We start from the raw sequence: 19854 nt of genomic DNA, 5'->3' as shown, positions 1-19854 counted from the left end.
CTATGTTCCCCAGGCTCGTATAAAAAAGGCCTATTCTCTCCCAGACTGCTCCTTTAACTAGCTCATCTTGAGGACCAAGATAAGCACTTTCTCTCCCCACTTCAAGTGTGTGTCAAAGAGGTTGGAAGGAGCTAGCCTTTCGCTAGCCTAGCTAGCCTAGCTAGCCCCTGTAACTAGCTCATCATGAGGGGCTCATTAGCCCTTTCTCTGCCCTCTACAAGTGTGTGTGAATGAGGACTGGAGGATGGAAGGAGTTAGCCTTTTTCGCTAGCTAATGTCCATATCTTGCCCCAGCCATCTGGAGTAGCTGTGAAGAAGGATAGCAGGATAGCGTAACTACTTAAGTGCTAAGTGGACACCCACTTGAAGCTTAAACTCTCCCCAGGTGGGTCCCCAGCAGGCTGTGGCAGAAAGAAAGGGCAGGAGGTCCCTGGGAGGAGAGAGAAACACCATTGTATATACAACCCATATTTATGTTTATTTATTTTCTCTTTTGCACTTTTACTATTTGCCCATCGTTGCAACACTGTATATAGCCATAATATGACGTTTTCTCTGTTTCTCTATTTTTCTCTATTCCTTTGGTACTTTTGTGAGTGTAATGTTTACTGTTTATTTTATATTCTTTATTTCACTTTTGTTTATTATCTATTTCACTTGCTTTGGAAATGTAAACATGTGTTTCCCATGCCAATAAAGCCCTTTGAATTGAAATTGAGAGAGAGAGCGAGAAAGCATGAGCGAGAGAGAGCGATAGAGTGAGAGAACGAGAGAGTCAGGGAATGAAAGAGACACCCAGAGAGAGAAAACGAGAGAACAAGCGAAAAAGAGCGGCCCACCTGCAGACCATGTGCGGAGCAACTTGATTTACTGGCAGGCTTAAGCTGTGGTTAGTGGGGCAGACGCTCTTAAAAACACGGTGCTAGCTCTCAGAAGCTCTGAAGAGGGCCGCACTTTGCCCTCCCTAACGCCCCCCCCCCCTACCCCACTCCCCTGACAGGCTCTTAAATTTACATGCCTGAAGACGTGCCCGATTGGCCTCTACACTTGTTTATAGGTTGTGTGTAAGCCCCCCCCCCTTTTTTTCTCTCTCTGTTTTCTAGTCTCCAGCACTCCCCTCCTCTCCCAGACAAAATGAGGCAATGAAACCTGGTGACAGATTGGCCTGATAAAGTGGTAATCATTACACTCGCTTTAAAGCCCACCGACCTGATAACAGAGGTGAGAGGGCTACAGATTCCCCCTCCGTTGTCTGATTAAGATAAGCGAGTTTAGCAGCAACAGCTACTGACTCACATAATACAGACAAATAGAGAGAGAGGGGGGATGCGGAGAGAGAGAGAGAGAGAGAGAGAGAGAGAGGAAGCTGAGAGAGAGAGAGGGAGGAACCGGAGAGAGAGAGAAAGCGGAGAGAGAAGGAGAGGGAGGAGGGGAAGAGAGAGAGAGAGGTGAGGGGAAGAGAGAGAGGGGAGGGGAAGAGAGAGAGAGGGAGTAGGGGGAGAGAGAGATAGGGAGGAAGAGGCAGAGAGAGAGAGAGTAGGGGAAGAGAGAGAGAGTGGGAAGAGAGAGACAGAGAGAGAGGAAGAGAGAGACAGAGAGAGAGGAGGGGAAGAGAGAGAGAGAGAGAGGAAGGGAAGAGAGAGAGAGGAGGGGAAGAGAGAGAGAAAGAGAGAGAGAGAGAGAGAGAGAGAGAGAGAGGAGAGAGATAGAGAGGGAGAGAGAGCGAGCGAGGGAGTGGAAGCGAGACTGGCTCATAGCCTGTGTGAATCAACCAAAATACAAAAGCTTCTCATAAAATCTTGTACCGAATCTCAACATTCTCTGGTCATTAGATCCAGTCATTTAGTAGAGTTCCAGTTAAAAGCAGTGGCTAAGCAACATTCACATACAGTTGAAGTCGAAACTTTACATACACTTAGGTTGGAGTCATTAAAACTCGTTTTTCAACCACTCCACACATTTCTTGTTAACAAATTATAGTTTTGGCAAGTCTGTTAGGACATCTACTTTGTGCATGACACAAGTAATTTTTCCAACAATTGTTTACAGACAGATTATTTCACTTATAATTCACTGTATCACAATTCCAGTGGGTCAGAAGTTTACATACACTAAGTTGACTGTGCCTTTAAACAGCTTGGAAAATTCCAGAAAATGATGTCATGGCTTTAGAAGCTTCTGATAGGCTAATTGACATCATTTGAGTCAATTGGAGGTGTACCTGTGGATGTATTTCAAGGCCTACCTTCAAACTCAGTGTCTTTTTGCTTGACATCATGGGAAAATCAAAAGAAATCAGCCAAGACCTCAGAAAAAAATGTCTAGACCTCCACAAGTCTGGTTCATCCTTGGGAGCAATTTCCAAATGCCTGAAGGTACAACATTAATCTGTACAAACAATAGTACACAAGTATAAACACCATGGGACCACGTAGCCGTCATACCGCTCAGGAAGGAGAAGCATTCTGTCTCCTAGAGATGAACATACTTTGGTGCGAAAAGTGCAAATCAATCCCAGAACAACAGCAAAGGACCTTGTGAAGATGCTGGAGGAAACAGGTACAAAAGTATCTATATCCACAGTAAAACGAGTCCTATATCGATATAACATGAAAGGCCACTCAGCAAAGAAGAAGCCACTGCTCCAAAACCGCCATAAAAAAGCCAGACTAAAGTTTGCAACTGCACATGGGGACAAAGATCGTATTTTTCTGAGAAACGTCCTCTGGTCTGATGAAACAAAAATAGAACTGTTTGGCCATAATGACAATCATTATGTTTGGAGGAAAAAGGGGGAGGCTTGCAAGCCGAGGAACACCATCCCAACCGTGAAGCACGGGGGTGGCAGCATCATGTTGTGGGGGTGATTTGCTGCAGAAGGGACTGGTGCACTTCACAAAATAGATGGCATCATGAGGAGAGACAATTCTGTTCATATATTGAAGCAACATCTCAAGACATCAGTCAGGAAGTTAAAGCTTGGTCACAAATGGGTCTTCCAAATGGACAATGACCCCAAGCATACTTCCAAAGTTGTGGCAAAATGGCTTAAGGACAACAAAGTCAAGGTATTGGAGTGGCCATCACAAAGCCCTGACCTCAATCCCATAGAAAATTTGTGGGCAGAACTGAAAAAGTGTGTGCGAGCAAGGAGGCCTACAAACCCGACTCAGTTACACCAGCTCTGTCAGGAGGAACGGGTCAAAATTCACCCAACTTATTGTGGGAAGCTTGTGGAAGGCTACCTGAAACGTTTGACCCAAGTTAAACAATTTAAAGGCAATGCTACCAAATACTAATTGAGTGTATGTAAACTTCTGACCCGCTGGGAATGTGATGAAAGAAATAAAAGCTGAAATAAATCATTCTCTCTACTATTATTCTGACATTTCACATTCTTAAAATAAAGTGTTGATCCTAACTGACCTAAGACAGGGAATTTTTTACTAGGATTAAATGTCAGGAATTGTGAAAAACTGAGTTTAAATGTATTTGGCTAAGGTGTATGTAAACTTCCGACTTCAACTGTAACATTCCCACCATGGGGAATGAGAATGCACATTGTGGTCTGTAACACCAGTGTAACCGCTTATACCCACAAAACCTCAAATTGCATAGCTCAAACTGAGACCTTTGATGATTCTCTGGGAGTTTAGCAGCAACAGCTACTGACTCACATAATACAGACAGAGAGAGAGAGAGGAGGGGAGAAAGCGGAGAGAGAGAAAGTGGGAGGAAGCGGAGAGAGAGAGAGAGAGAGAGAGAGGGAGGAAGTTGAGAGAGAGAGAGAGAAGGAGGAAGCTGAGAGAGAGGGAGGAAGCGGAGAGAGAGAGGGAGGAACCGGAGAGAGAGAGGAAGCGGAGAGAGAAAGAGAGGGAGGAGGGGGAGAGAGAGAGAGGTAGGAGGGGAAGAGAGAGAGGGGAGGGGAAGAAAGAGAGAGCGAGAGAGGGGAGGGGAAGAGAGCGAGAGAGGGGAGGGGAAGAGAGCGAGAGAGGGGAGAGCGAGAGAGGGGAGGGGAAAAGAGCGAGAGAGGGGAGGGGAAGAGAGAGAGAGAGGGGAGGGGAAGAGAGAGAGAGAGAGCGAGAAAGGGGAAGAGAGCGAGAGAGGGGAGTGGAAGAGAGAGAGAGCGAGAGATGGGAGGGGAAGAGAGAGAGAGAGAGAGGGGGGAGGGGAAGAGAGAGAGAGGAGGGGAAGAGAGCGATAGAGAGGGAGAGAGAGCGAGAGAGGGGAGGGGAAGAGAGACAGAGCGAGAGAGGGGAGGGGAAGAGAGAGAGAGAGGGGAAGAGAGAGGGGAAGAGAGAGAGAGGGGATGGGAAGAAAGAGAGAGAGCAAGAGAGGGGAGGGGAAGAGAGAGAGAGGAGGGGAAGAGAGAGATAGAGAGAGAGTGAGAGAGGGGTGGGGAAGAGAGAGAGCGAGAGAGGGGAGGGGAAGAGAGAGAGGGGCGGGGAAGAGAGAGATAGAGAGAGAGGCGGGGAAGAGAGAGAGAGGAGAGGAAGAGAGAGCGAGAGAGGGGAGGGGAAGAGAGATAGAGAGAGAGACTGGCTCATAGCCTGTATGAATCAACCAAAATACAAAACCTTCTCAGAAAATCTTGTACCGAATCTCAACATTCTCTGGTCATTAGATCCAGTCATTTAGTAGAGTTCCAGTTAAAAGCAGTGGCTAAGCAACATTCACATAACATTCCCACCATGGGGAATGAGAATGCACATTGTGGTCTGTAACACCAGTGTAACCGCTTATACCCACAAAACCTCAAATTGCATAGCTCAAACTGAGACCTTTGATGATTCTCATAGTGACAAGTGACACTAGAGAGATGTAGGGAGGGGTCATTCTGAAGGACAATACGCCCGTAGGCTAAAACCCAACATCACTGGCTGAAACCCAAAGTCATTTTCTGAAACCCGACATCATTGGCTGAAAACCAGTAATTTGCTGAAACCCGACATCATTGGCTGAAAACCAGTAATTTGCTGAAACCCGACATCATTGGCTGAAAACCAGTAATTTGCTGAAACCCGACATCATTGGTTGTTCTATAGGACATACTGTAAACATTCAACACGGAACACAGCCCATGGGACGCACACAACCAGACCCAAGTCTCATGGAGCTTAGGGGCTTGCTGACTAGAGGAAAGATTATTACAGAAGTTCTGGTATTGATTAGAATATAGGATTTGCGTCATGTATGACATATCGTTATGGTAACCACGCCATGCCTGGATATGACAGTACAAACAAACATAGACACAAGGAAAAACTTTGCCAATAGTTTAACATGTTTTATTATAATAGTTGACCTGTTATTCAACACTTTATCAAACTCGATATGGTGAGTTTAGTTGGCAAGATAAACCAACTGTGGGTTTAGTTGAAAATAAAGACAGAGGGTTGGGGTTAGCCTAGTGCAGGCCAAAACATTTTTGCATTCCTGAAGCATATGTCTTAGATAGACTCCCCAGGCAGAGAGGAAATCTGACAGCCATTTTGGTTCCAGACTCAAACCTCTGATTAACAAAAAACAGCCAATCAGGATTATCGCTCCTATTTAATCATCTAGTAAACACAGTCGCCTGCTCCATTCTCCTTCTTGCGCACACACACGCACACACGCGCACACACGCACGCACGCACACACGCACGCACGCACACACATATTATAGAAAGAGGACAAAACATTTTGATCCCGGACAATCCTACTGTCATGATCATGCTACCATGGTAGCAGCTTGGAAAGAGCTAACGATTCCCAGCAGTCAATGTCAACTAGTACTGTATGCCAGTTTGAATATGCTGAGTGTATGCTGTTCGTGTGTTCTTGCAGCGATGGCACTGCAAGTCAAGCTTGTCGTGTTGTGGACCCAAGTAAGTCTTGTCACTCTTCCTGCAGCAAGCCTCACAAGCTTCACTGTCCCTTTTATCCTCGATGCTCACGTTTCCAACCCTGTTGTTGCCACCACCACTGCTGCTGTTGTTGTTGTTTTGTACTGTATCTGTACTCTCTCTGTATATGGGTGTTACGTGTTTTTGTGTCCCCACCCACGCCACACATGTGTTCTCTTACCTCTTCTCTTCTGTTTCTCACAGCATGTGATTGCCATCCCGTGGGTGCTGCTGGCAAAACCTGTAACCAAACCACGGGTCAATGTCCCTGTAAAGACGGCGTGACTGGTATCACGTGCAACCGCTGCGCTAAAGGCTACCAGCAGAGCCGCTCGCCCATTGCCCCCTGCATAAGTACGTGGAACCCAGCCTTTCCTAGTTGCCTGAACCTGCCTCACCAGCCACCCATATTAAAACCTTGGGTCGAGATATGACTTTTGCCCATTCCATCTCTATGCTTGAAACTTTCATACACACCTCCACAAAGAAAATTGACAACTTACAAAGAGGAACAAACTCACTCAACTAACCAACCAACTACACCCTCCCACCCACCCACCCACCCACCCACTCTCCGTCCCTCCCACCCTCCGTTCCTCCCTCCCACCCACCCTCCGTCCCACCCGCCCGCCCACCCTCGCACTCTGTCCTGGCTTGACAAACACACACTACATGGCACAGAATCCTACTCTTCTTCTTTCTCTCTTCCATTGGTTTCCTCAGACAAGCATTTAGTCACAGTGTTCTGACCAACCGGTAAATCTGAAACCTAAAATAAACAAATCATCCCCCAGAATCCTCTGTAACGCCTCAACCTCCCAATGTTGACAGTCCCCATAAATCCAACAGTGCCAAGTCCAGGTCCGGAGCCTAGTTAACGAACACCATCTCTAGGATCCACCAGTGTCCCTCATTGGCTGAAAAGGGAAAAGGGCCAATGACCAAGGGCAATCAGCATCTCAAAACAAAAATAAAATGGCTGCCACTTTATCTTAATTATTTGCCATTTGTTTTTAGACTCCAAAACAATACATTTTAATTGATGATTTTGGTCAATAAAATTATGATTCAGAGGTTAAATAAAAGCTATTATGAAATTAATTCTTCAGATATCTTTGATTTTACTGGGAAATTTGCGCCATTCAGTCGCAGGTGTGAAACTTGGAGATGCTGAGGTCCCAGCGATCAGATGGGATCAACACAAATATTTAGTTTCTTCAATAATTGCTAAATAATCTTTTTTAAAGCCCTTCCCATTAACATTTAGCGATACTGAAACCTCTTGCCAATTTCAGTTTTAACAGGGAGGGATACAATGTCATCTCTGACTTCATATACTTTCCAATGTAGTGGGTCGTAAATCAGACCATACGAGTCGATTATGAGAAACAGGCTCATTATTATTATGTGATCTGGCATGCGTGGCTGAATCCAGATCGGCTATCAGGGCTTGGCAGGTCGATTAGCAGTGACACAGAGTAATCAGTAGGGAGTAAAAACCACATGGCCTCTGGCAGCAATTTTTTTTCTTGTCACAAGACAAATGCTTGCATTCTTAATGAGAAAATACCAAATTAGGCCCAATTAAGGGAAAGGGGGATACCTAATCAGTTGTACAACTGAATGCCTTCAACTGAAATGTGTCTTCCGCATTTAACCCAACCCCTCTGAATCAGAGAGGCGCGGGGGGCTGCCTTAATCGACGTCCACGTCATCGGCGCCCAGGGAGCAGTTGTTGTTGGGGGTTAACTGCCTTGCTCAAAGGCAGTACGGCAGCAACCTTTTGGTGACTGGCCCAACACTCTTAACCACTAGGTTACTTTCCACCGCTATGATTAGTACAGGTTTAGATTCATAATGTTTATACACAGTATACAGTACTGTATACTATACTGCATGATTGGGATAAGTCCTAATCAAATCAGAGGCGTTGAGCAAAAGACTTGATTCTTTCTTCCTTTACCACACAGAATCTTCATCTACAGTGGCTTGTGAAATTATTCACCCCTTTGGCATTTTTCCTATTTTGTTGCCTTACAACCTGGAATTAAAATAGATTTTCGGGGGGTTTGTATAATCTGATTGGCACAACATGCCTACCACCTTGAAGATGCAAAATATTTTTTATTGTGAAACAAACAAGAAATAAGAAAAAAACTGAAAACTTGAGCATGCATAACTATTCACCCCCCAAAGTCAATACTTTGTCGAGCCACCTTTTGCAGCAATTACAGCTGCAAGTCTCTTGGGATATGTCTCTATAAGCTTGACACATCTAGCCACTGGGATTTTTGCCCATTCTTCAAGGCAAAACTGCTCCAGCACCTTCAAGTTGGATGGGTTCCTGCTAGTGTACAGCAATCTTTAAGTCATACCACAGATTCTCAATTGGATTGAGGTCTGGGCTTTGACTAGACCATTCCAAGATATTTAAATGTTTCCCCTTAAACCACTTGAGTGTTGCTTTAGCAGTATGCTTAGGGTCATTGTCCTGCTGGAAGGTGAACTTCCGTCCCAGTCTCAAATCTCTGGAAGACTGAAACAGTTTTCCATCAAGAATGTCCCTGTATTAAGTGCCATCCATCATTCCTTCAATTCTGACCAGTTTCCCAGTCCCTGCCGATTAAAAAAATCCCCACAGCATGATGCTGCCACCAGCATGCTTCACTGTGGGGATGGCGTTCTCGGGGTGATGGGATAGCGTTTTCCTTGATGGCCATAAAGCTCAATTTTAGTCTCATCTGACCAGAGTCCCTTCTTCCATATGTTTGGGGAGTCTCCCACATGCCTTTTGGGGAACACCAAACGTGTTTGCTTATTTGTTTCTTTGTTGCCTCTCTGATTAATGCCCTCCTTGCCTGGTCCATGGGTTTTGGTGGGTGGCCCTCTCTTGGCAGGTTTGTTGTGGTGCCATATTCTTTCAATTTTTTAAATAATGGATTTAATGGTGCTCTGTGGGATGTTCAAAGTTTCTGATATTTTTTATAACCCAACCCTGATCTGTACTTCTCCACAACTTTGTCCCTGACCTGTTTGGAGAGCTTCTTGGTCTTCATGGTGCCGCTTGCTTGGTGGTGCCCCTTGCTTAGTGGTGTTGCAGACTCTGGGGCCTTTCACAACAGGTGTATATATACTGAGATCCTGTGACAGATCATGTGACCCTTAGATTGCACACAGGTGGACTTTATTTAATTAATTATGTGACTTCTGAAGGTAATTGGTTGTATCAGATCTTATTTAGGGGCTTCATAGCAAAGGTGGTGAATACATATGCACGCACCACTTTTTCATTTTTTTTAAATTTTATTTTTAAACAACTCATTTTCTTAATTTCACTTCACCAATTTGGACTATTTTGTGTATGTGTATTACATGAAATCCAAATAAAAATACATTTAAATTCCAGGTTGTAATGCAACAAAATAGGAAAAACGCCAAGGGGGGTGAATACTTTTGCAAGGCATTGTATGCATGACCGCCAATACACTGCTATTGTACTCTTTTCCTTTCCTGTGTATCTTATCTATCTTGCCACCCTTTCCTTTTATCTATGTGTTCTCATTCAACTGTATCTGTGCTTCTCTGTCCTTGTTTCCCCTCGCTGCTTACACATCTGTTTCGGCGGTTTTATCCCCCTTTTGCCGCCAGTGTAACAAAATGCATTATGTTTTATATCTATTGTTATCTAATGTTACCATCCTGCTCCTTTGGAGATAAGAGGAGCTCTTTTCATGCATGGCTTCATTCAATGTCAACTTCCTGCCTCTGTGAATAGCTTACACGAGAGGGTGAAGGAGAGCTGAGAGAATGAAGTCTTGGATGTAAAACCGCAGATACCTCGTCGTGGGGGCGAATAGAGGCCTGAGGGGAGAGACATTACAGATTTCACCCCCCCCCCCAGATCTTAAGATTGAATCTTGCTGTTCCCCTTTGATCTGATCTGCCAGGTAGCTCCACCTGTATGGCATTCATATTAGGAAGTCCTCAGTTCTCAGACTTCCTAATATGGATGCTGTACAGCTGAGAGAGTAAATCTCTACATGCGAAACCTAACCAGTAACCATTCCTTCGTACAGTTACCCCACACAGCACGTCTACATCTACTGACAAACTGCAGGTTGTACACTAATACTAAAGCTTGTCTGCTGGAAAATAAACACTCTTATTGTATTGTACACTCTTGTCTTATTTTACATAACTCTTTCATCAAAAAAACGGTTGTCTTTAATTCTATGTCAAATGTATTAAAACATAACGAAGCTAACTTTTGTCTGTGTTTGTGCGGTGTTTTTACCTGGAAACAGAGATTCCCGTTGTTCCTCCAACAACCACAGCCAGCAGTACAGAGGAGCCAGCAGGTGAGTGGCTCCAGTCTCAGTGCTTATCTCTCACTGTACTGCTTGTGTGATCCTAATTCCTCTGCAAAATGGGATTATCAGAACATGTTCTTGAGACTCATTTGTTGATATCAAACTGTTTAAATGCCACTGGCTCCACCTGTGGATACCCATAATGCCTTTAGCTAAGATTTGGTTTACAGTGTGTATTTAGGCTGAACAGAAAACAGAAAGAACCGCTCTCCCTCTCTTCCATCCCCACCCCTTCTAACTAAACATTTCCTTCACGTGAAATGTTAGAGCGAGTACAGTTTAAATTGGATCCCCGTTGCCTTCCCCCTCACTCCCCTCGTTAGAAGTTCATAAATATTAAATCAGTTAGCCGTTGCCTTGGGATGTAGCTCCTTTAATCTTACACTCTTCATCCAATTAACTGTGTAACTGGAACGCAGTGGGGTGTTGGCACGGCAACGCCCGGGGCCTTGATATTGTTGATCTGTTGATTTTGTCTCTCTAAGAGGAAAAGAGAGGGAATATGGTAGTGAAAGGAAAAGAGAGGAATTTGGGGCTCTAGTGCTATTCAGGGAAGCGAGCTCTTTCTCGAATTCAGGAGACATGAAACAGTAGCTTGTTCAGAGGGGATTTCTTCCAAATTATACAGTGTGCATCACTCTCCCACCAGCTACTGTCAAAACACAGCAGTACTGTGTATATATCATTTAATGGACTACTTCCTTAGTTAAATCTTGTTCATTAACATGGAGAGATGAAATGGAAATTGATGGAACTTTTATATAAACACCTGTTAAACTTGAAAATTAAGCTAGAGACATGGTATGAGATATAAACTATCCAGGAAAGAATGTTAAGAACTGCATTACAAATGAACAAAGATGACAATGAAGATTTGTCACTAGTTAGTCACTACAAGAATCTGTCAGTGTGTAACACAGGCCACATACGTATCCTTTGCCCCTAGCTTTTGGAAAAGTGTATTCATAGCGGTGTTCCTCTCCCAGACAGAGAGAGGAATTGTAGCGTGCGAGAACGCCTGGCAGCGGTTCTCAGTCCTACCGTTGGACGTCTCTACTGCTGTTCTCACAGATCAGATTGACAGGGAAGTGAGGGCACTGCTGCTGTTGGAGAGTAAACCCCTCCTCTTTTCTTCTCTCCCTGTTTCATGCTTTTTTTGCAATATCACCAAATCAATGCAACAGGTGTAGACCTTACCGTGAAATGCTTAATTACAAGCCCTTAACCAAGAATGCAGTTTTAAGAAAAGACAGTTAAGAAAATACTGACTAAATAAACTAAAGTAACAATAAAGAACAATAAAAAGGCTATATACAGGGGGTACCAAGTCAATGAGCGGGGTTACAGGTTAGTCGAGGTAACTTGTACATGTAGGTATGGGTAAAGTGACTATGCATAGATAATAAACAGCGAGTAGCAGCAGTGTGAAAACCAAATAGTCCAGGTGGCCATTTTATTAATTGTTCAGCAGTCTTATGGCTTGGGGGTAGAAGCTGTTAAGGAGCCTTTTGGACCTAGACTTGGCGCTTTGGTACCGCTTGCCATGCGGTAGCAGAGAGAACAGTCTATGACTAGGGTGACTGCAGTCTTTGACAATTGTTTGGGCCTTCCTCTGACACCGCCTAGTATATAGGTCCTGGAAGGCAGGAAGCTTGGCCCCAGTAAGCGTCCGGATTAGTGTCCCGCTCCTTCAAAGCTGCAGCTCTAGCCTTTAGCTTGGTGCACATGTTGCCTGTAATCCATGGCTTCTGGTTGGGATATATACGCACGGTCACTGTGGGGACGACGTCGTTGATGCACTTATTGATTAAGCCAGTGACTAAGGTGGTATACTCCTCAATGCCATTGGATGAATCCTGGAACATATTCCAGTCTGTGCTAGCAAAACATTCCTGTAGTGTAGCATCTGACTACTTCTGTATTGAGCAAGTCACTGGTTCATCCTGCTTTCGTTTTTGCTTGTAAGCAGGAATCAGGAGGATAGAATTATGGTCAGATTTGTCAAATGGAGAGCGGTGTGTGGAGTAAAGGTGGTCTAAAGTTTATTTCCTCTGGTTGCATCTGTGACATGCAGGTAGAAATGAGGTAAAACGGATTTAAGTTTGTCTGCATTAAAGTCCCTGGTCACTAGGAGCGCCGCTTCTGAATGAGCATTTTCTTGTTTGCTTATGGCCTTATACAGCTCATTGAGTGCGGTCTTAGTGCCAGGGTCGGTTTGCGGTCGTAAATAGACGGCTACGAAAAATATAGATGAAAACTCTTGGTAGATAGTGTTGTCTACAGCTTATCATGAGGTACTCTACCTCAGGTGAGCAATACCTCAAGACTACCTTAATATTAGACATTGCGCACCAGCTGTTATTGACAAATAGACACACATCCCCTCCCTAGTCTGGGAGCAACATTATATCCTTCGCATCCTTCCCTGGCTGAACTAACCAAACTGTGGGTTCCCATTTATTGTATCCTGAACAGTGAACACAGAGGTTTTCAAAAGGCAAGTGAATCACTGGCTGGTCAAGAACTCTCGATTTTCGACATCGCTTGATAATTCGCCATAGTTCTCGCTAGTTCCGTCGTCCCTGATTCTCTGCATTTGAGTGAGCATTAACGCGTAGGTGTTCTTGCGGAATACGAGCTAAAGAGCTCCCGTTATAATCCTATTGATTAAACTGTGTCATCGGACCAATGTAAACATCATTATAGAGGAAACGTATAATGATACTGACCACGTAACTCCGTATAACGTAATCACCTGGGGGAATTCCTGTACATACAACTTGAATGGGGCGACATACTATGAACATTCTATAGAAATGGGAGATGTTGAAATCAAGCAGATTGCAAAGTGGGGCACTTTGACTGACAGATTGTATCGGTCACATCAGATTACTGGGTAGACGGACAGAGGTCCGGCGGGACCACCCAGGCTTCCAAACCAGAGGATGCATAGTTGCATACATTACTGGGTCTGGACCGAGCCAACCACTGGATGGCTTAGTACGTGGACAAATGGGATCTCATCCAATACATGATTGGTGACAGATGTGGTTGTTCTTATCAGGGCTACCCCCTCACCAGTCCCCCAAATGAGTGCCTATGTCATTAGAGAAGCATATACATCTTTGCAAAAATGTCAAAGATGTTACTGAGTTACAGTTCATATAACGAAATCAGTCAATTGAAATATATTAACTGGGCCCTAATCTATGGATTTCACATGACTGGGAATACAGATATGCATTTGTTGGTCACAGACACCTTAAAAAAAAGGTAGGGGCGTGGATCAGAAACCCAGCCAGTATCTGGTGACCACCATTTGCCTCATGCAGCACCACACATCTCCTTCTCATAGAGTTGACCAGGCTGTTGATTGTGGCCTGTGAAATGTTGTCCCACTCCTCTTCAACAGCTGTGTGAAGTTGCTGAATATGGGCGCGAACTGGAACACGCTGTCGTACATGTCGATCCAGAGCATCCCAAACATGCTCAATGGGTGACATGTCTGGTGAGTATGCAGGCCATGGAAGAATTGGGACATTTTCAGCTTCAAGGAATTATGTACAGACCCTTGCAACATGGGGCTGTGCATTATCATGCTGAAACATGAGGTGATGGTGGCAGCTGAATGGCACATCAATGGGCCTTTGGATCTCATCTCTGTGCATTCAAATTGCCATCGATAAAATCTCAGACGACACCACAGGTGAAGAAGCCAAATGTTACATGTGGTCTGCAGTTGTGAGGCCGGTTGGAAGTATTACCAAATTCTCTAAAATGAAGTTGGAGGCGGCTTATGGTAGAGAAATTAACAATAAATTATCTGGCAACAGGTCTGGTGGACATTCCTGCACTCAGCATGCCAATTGCACACTCTCTCAAACCTTGAGACATCTGTGACATTGTGTTGTGTGACAAAACTGAGTGGCCTTTTATTTTAGAGTGGCCTTTTATTGTCCCCAGCACAAGGTGCACCCGTGTAATGATCATGCTGTTTAATCAGCTTCTTGATATGCCACACCTATCAGGTGGATGGATTATCTTGGCAAAGGAGAAATGCTCACTAACAAGGATGTAAAGAAATTTGTGCTCACAATTCGAGAAAAGCTTTTTGTGCTTATTTCAGCTCATGAAACCAACTTTACATGTTGCTTTTATATTTTTGTTGAGAGAGAGAGAGAGAGAGAGAGAGAGAGAGAGAGAGAGAGAGAGAGAGAGAGATGCAGATATATACATTGTTTTATCTAGATGGAGAGACTTTAAGTCATGATATTATTACTACTTTGGTTTGTAAGGTAGGACTAAAGGAAAAGAAACCGGCATGCTTGGGGTGGGCTGATTATAGGTGAGGCTGGACAGCTGTGCAGCAGGTGCCTCCCCCCTACCCCAACCCCATCAGAGTCGGTTGAGGGACTCATTTGTCTCCAGCGATGTGTTCTGGGTTCCCCACCTCCCTGGGTACATGGAGGGGTGGAATGCATGGCGAATATCTCGGACGGCAAGGCCCAGACAAAACACATATTGTGCGGTTAGGTCACGGATAGTGTGAGTAGTCACTCCCCCTTGGTCGTCGCCTGACAGAGATGTCTGTAGAGCGACGGAATGTGGAGGAGATTATAACAGCTGAGCTGACCACCATGATATCAACCAGTGACCACAACCAGGGTGGTATTCATTAGGCACGAAATGGAAGAAAACAGTCAGAACCGTTATAAAACAGGGAGTTACTGTCGAAAGTCATCAAATGAGAAGCGTTCGTTTTCGGTTACAAAACGTTTTGGGACGGTGTGCCCTTATGAATATGATCCAGGATATGGGCCACGATGATGATGATGATAAGAAAGACGTGTTTTTTTTGTGGCTGGAATGGTTCAGGATTTGCGGTGAGACCCTCCCTGGATATTTGGGACATGAGTCTCTCTCTGGATCCACGCTACACACCCTGTTAATACTCTCTGCTGCCTCACTGGGCTTTAGTGTTGTGTCGTGGGATTTTATTACCTGCTCCGAGTTTAATATGAGAGAGAGAGAGGGAGAGAGGGGAGAGAGGAGAGAGAGGAGAGAGAGAAATGGTGACCCGAGAGAGAAGGAGAGAAAGAGAACGGGGAGAAAATAGCATCGTAATAGCATTGTATTGGCGTGTCATCATCATCGATACCAAACTCACAATATGATTTATGGCTTGGCAATCTCAGCCTGGCTCTCACAACATGAACACATTGGCATCTGCCTCTCTCACTCTCGTCTGTTGTCTGCATGTTGGGATGGAGCCAGCATCATCACCCGCTGACTCCACTGAAACTCAATTGCAGTAATAGGGATGACCACACTCTTGTTTTAAGATTGGTTCCACAGAACATGCCGCCCAAAACAAACAACCCACAAAACCATCATGTCATGAATCATAAAGAGACGCTTTCGCTCTCTGTTGTTTCCCAGCTCTGTCGCTCACTGGGATCGAAAACAACGTTTCCCTTACTTCAGGAGGATGAAAGAATGAATGAAAGAGAGAGAAAGAGGCCGTGTCCGAAATCTGTCTTGCCTACTACTTACAAAAACAGCATACTGTGTACTAACCATACTGCATACTATTTAGAATGTACTGTTTAGTAAAAATCGATTCAATAAGCAACAAATATCACCATACTAGACTCACCCATACTGAAAATACGTCATCAGATGTGCAACTGCACCGTTTCCCGCCATTCTATCATAATGGTACAGCACGTCTCACTATCAGCTGCTGTCAAACACGCCTGGATCTGAAAAGATGATTCTCTTCCTCAATAGCACGCAGCGAATTTGTAGTAGATGAAAGGTCGAAACGAGTATGACATCCATGACATGGCATACCATTTTTTTTAACATACTATAAAACGTTCTATTTTCACATACCAAAAATGCCTACTGTTTAGAATGCAATTATGGGTATTTGGACACGGCCAGTGTTGTGTTCGAGACCACCTAAAGCGAGACCGATTCAAGACCAAGACCGGAGCAAATCGAGTCCGAGGCTGGAGGGGGGGCGAGACCGAGTCAAGACCAAGTCAAGACCGAGACCAGACAAATGCAAGTCCAATTCAAGACCATGATTGTAATTGTGTCATATCGCCACGATAAGACTTCAAAATGTTCTGTGTTCATATTTCAGAAGAACAGTTTGTTCTTCTTTACACAGAGACAAGACTGAGACACTCAATATTTGGTCTCGAGACTGGTCTCAAGGACTACAACACTGGACACGGCCAGAGAGAAGAAAGAAATGAAGAAACAAAGAAAAGAAAGAAAACAATGAAAAAAACTCTCTTTGGACAGGGTCCAGCCCTACTGCAACGGTTCCAGCAGCCCAACAGCCCAGGCACTGTGGCTATAATCTAATTACATGCTTTATTTGCCACAATTTGTCTCTCAATCAGTCTTGTTCGCGGAGAAGAAAGAAGTAGGGAGGAGAAAGGCCTCCCCCATGCCCCTATTTACACCTCTTTGTCCCAGCTAAGCAGGTCCCTGTCACTGGGTCCTGTCTAGGTCTTTGCGCTACTTTTATCCATGTAGATAAAAGTCTGAAAAATGTGCCTAGGACTTAAAGACTGTAAGAGGGTGTCAATCAATCTCTCCCACTGCTAAAGAAGCACAGACACATCCAGGCGGCAAAGGAGCTTCTCTCAGCGTTTCTCCTTCCTCGCGCAAACAACTGAGAAACAAAGGGAACTACACCTCCCAGTAAGAGAGCGTAGAGAGGAGATGGAGAGAGGAGATGGAGAGAGGAGGCGCGGAGGGGAGGTACAGGGAGCTCAGCGCCCCTGGACTAATTCCACTTCCCCTGACTAGAGTGTCCCACACAAAGGGTACATTTGTCCTCACGGTGGGGGACTGCCTGGTCCTGTATGGGGATCTGGGGGTGCTCGTCTCAGGAGTACACTAATGGCCAACGAGAGCTATCAAAGGAAAGTATCATGATGCCATCAAGGGGGTTTATGGGAAAACAAAAGCAGCCTTTTCCACAGGCCCGGGTCGTCATTTACATGGAAATCAGGCGCCGCTCTGCCTAGTATAGACTCCTCAATTTCCTCTACTGTGCCATTTTCCCCCTCACAACTACCTTCTCGAATGCCATCAGCTGAGACGATTTGGGGTTTACTTGAAACCCCTCACCCCGCCAACCAACTTCGTCCTCTTCTAGTGGCCCCCCAGCCACTCTCCCACCCTCCTCTACTTTGGGTGCATTTTTCCTCGTTTCAGCGTTACCCAGGCAACCTCATTCACCCAGAATATAAAGGGAAGTATAAGGCAGGCATGGAGCAAGGACATGGAGCAAGGACCTTCATATTCAGGCTGGCTGAATATCCTTCCTCCTACCAGCCCATCACCCTGCTTAACACATTACCCCCTCCTCTACTCATCCTTCCCTCTCACTCCCTCTGTCTCTCTTTCCCTTCATCTCTCACTCCCTCTGTCTCTCTTTCCCTTCATCTCTCACTCCCTCTGTCTCTCTTTCCCTTCATCTCTCACTCCGTGAAAAGATAGCACTATTAAAACTTTTTTCAGAGGAGAGTTTAGAGGGAACTGTGCCGATACAGCACTCTGGATCCAATTTGTGTCAGAGAGTGAATAAAGGGAAACAAATGATTTTAATTTCTATGTTTGGCCTCGCATCATGCACTCTTTACTGAAGGTGGCTGGCTGTGACAGCACAGCGTGGGGCAATCAGGAAAGCCTTGGCACCTTTTCTGTTAAGGTTAACTCAGAGAAGTGGGCTGTGTGGATATACACTTAAAGTCTCAGTAATTCATCACAAACCTGTACACTTTTCACATGACCTAACCAAACTGAGTTAAGGCAAGCAGTACTACTCTGGCCTGATGCATCTACCATTGTTGCTAAAACTGTGGTGGAATAAACTAAATATCTGAGCCAGCACAGTACAGTTCAGGGGCCTCATTTATAAATGTGGTGTACATATAAAATATACCCCTAAACATTCCTGCTCCCATTTTCCTGTAAAAGTTGCCATTTATAAAAACAGAACAAACTTTTCTAGCGGTTGAAGTATTGTATTGCAAACATGCAAGTATTGTGTGCAAAATCAGGGATATGATGACATGATTTTCCCCCAAAACCCCCACAAAAAAACTGGAAAACATAACAAGATGCTGCCATTTGCCATTAGTGAGAAGAGTGAAAATCAATGTATTTTATTTTTGGAATCTAAAATAATTTGACATACAGTACCAGAAAGTAGTCATACCCCTTGACGTATTCCACATTTGTTGTGCTACAGCCTGAATTCAAAATGGATTGCAAAGTGAAAACATGTTTTTAGAATTTTTTGCAAATGTATTGAAAATTAAATACAGAAGTAACAAAATTACATAAGTATTCACACCCCTGAGTCAATACATGTTAGAATCACCTTTGGTAGTGATTACAGCTGTGAGTCTTTCTGGGTAAGAGCTTTGAACACCTGGATTGTACAATATTTGCCTACTATTCTTTAAAAAAATGTCAAGTTTGATCATTGCTAGACAGCCTTTTCAAGTCTTGCCATAGATTTTCAAGCCAATTTAAGTCAGAACTGTAACTAGGCCACTCAGGAACATTCAATGTCGTCTTGGTAAGCAACTGTTTTATTTTATTGTCATTCTGAAAGGTGAATTTGTCTCCCAGTGTCTGTTGGAAAGCAGACTGAACCAGGTATTCCGTTAGGATTTTGCCTGTGCTTGGCTCTATTCCGTTTCTTAGTCCTTGCCGATAACAAGCATACCCATAACATGATGCAGCAACCACCATGCTTGAACATATGAAGAGTGGTACTCAGTGATGTGTTGAAAATGCCCTAAAAATAACATTTTGTATTCAGGACAAAAAGTTTATTTCATTGCCACATTTTTTGCAGCATTACTTTTGTGACTTGTTGCAAACATGATGCATGTTTTGGAATATTTGTATTCTCTAAAGGCTTCCTTCTTTTCTCTCTGTCAATTAGATTAGTATTGTGGAGTAACTACATCCTCAGTTTTCTCCTATCACCGCCATTAAACTTTGTAGCTGTTTTGAAGTCATGGTGAAATCCTTGAGCGGTTTCCTTCCTCTCTGGCAAATGAGTTAGGAAGGATGTCTGTATCTTTGTAGTGACTGGGTGTATTGATATACAATCCAAAGTGTAATTAATAATTTCACCATGCTCAAAGGGATATTCAATGTCTGTTTATTGTATTTGTTTACTCATCTACTGATACGTGCCCTTCTTTGCAAGGCATTGGAAAACCTCCCTGGTCTTTGTGGTTGAATCTGTGTATGAAATGTACTGTTCGACTGAGGGACCTTATAGATAATTGTACATGTGGGGTACAAAGATGAGGAAGTCATTCAAAAATCATGTTAAACATTATTATTGGACACTCCTGAATTTATGTAGGCTTGCCATAACAAAGGGGTTGAATACTAATTAACTCAAGACATTTCAGCTTTTCATTTTTAATTCATTTGTAAACATTTCTAAAAACACAATTCCCCTTTGACATTATGAGGTATTGCATGTAGGCCTGTGGTTATTTTCAGAACCGCTGCAGAATAAATTAATCCTATTTTCTAGCCAT

General features: G+C 44.1%; 1 protein-coding gene across 2 annotated transcripts in view; it reads left to right on the top strand.

Moving 5' to 3' along the window:
• Positions 1-19854, top strand: part of LOC115147201 (netrin-1) — a 90369-nt gene that overhangs the window by 59792 nt on the left and 10723 nt on the right. The window contains exons 4-5 of one of the 2 annotated variants that reach the window (XM_029689282.1): positions 6093-6242; positions 10193-10246. In XM_029689282.1, coding sequence (XP_029545142.1) covers positions 6093-6242; positions 10193-10246 — 204 coding nt within the window. The remainder of the gene's footprint in view (positions 1-6092; positions 6243-10192; positions 10247-19854) is intronic. The other variant, XM_029689283.1, reaches the window with a different exon arrangement.

Source organism: Salmo trutta, chromosome 14, assembly GCF_901001165.1.
Source record: "Salmo trutta chromosome 14, fSalTru1.1, whole genome shotgun sequence".
In the NCBI taxonomy this organism is placed as follows: Eukaryota; Metazoa; Chordata; class Actinopteri; order Salmoniformes; family Salmonidae; genus Salmo; species Salmo trutta.
This window is presented reverse-complemented; position numbering and strand designations above follow the sequence as displayed.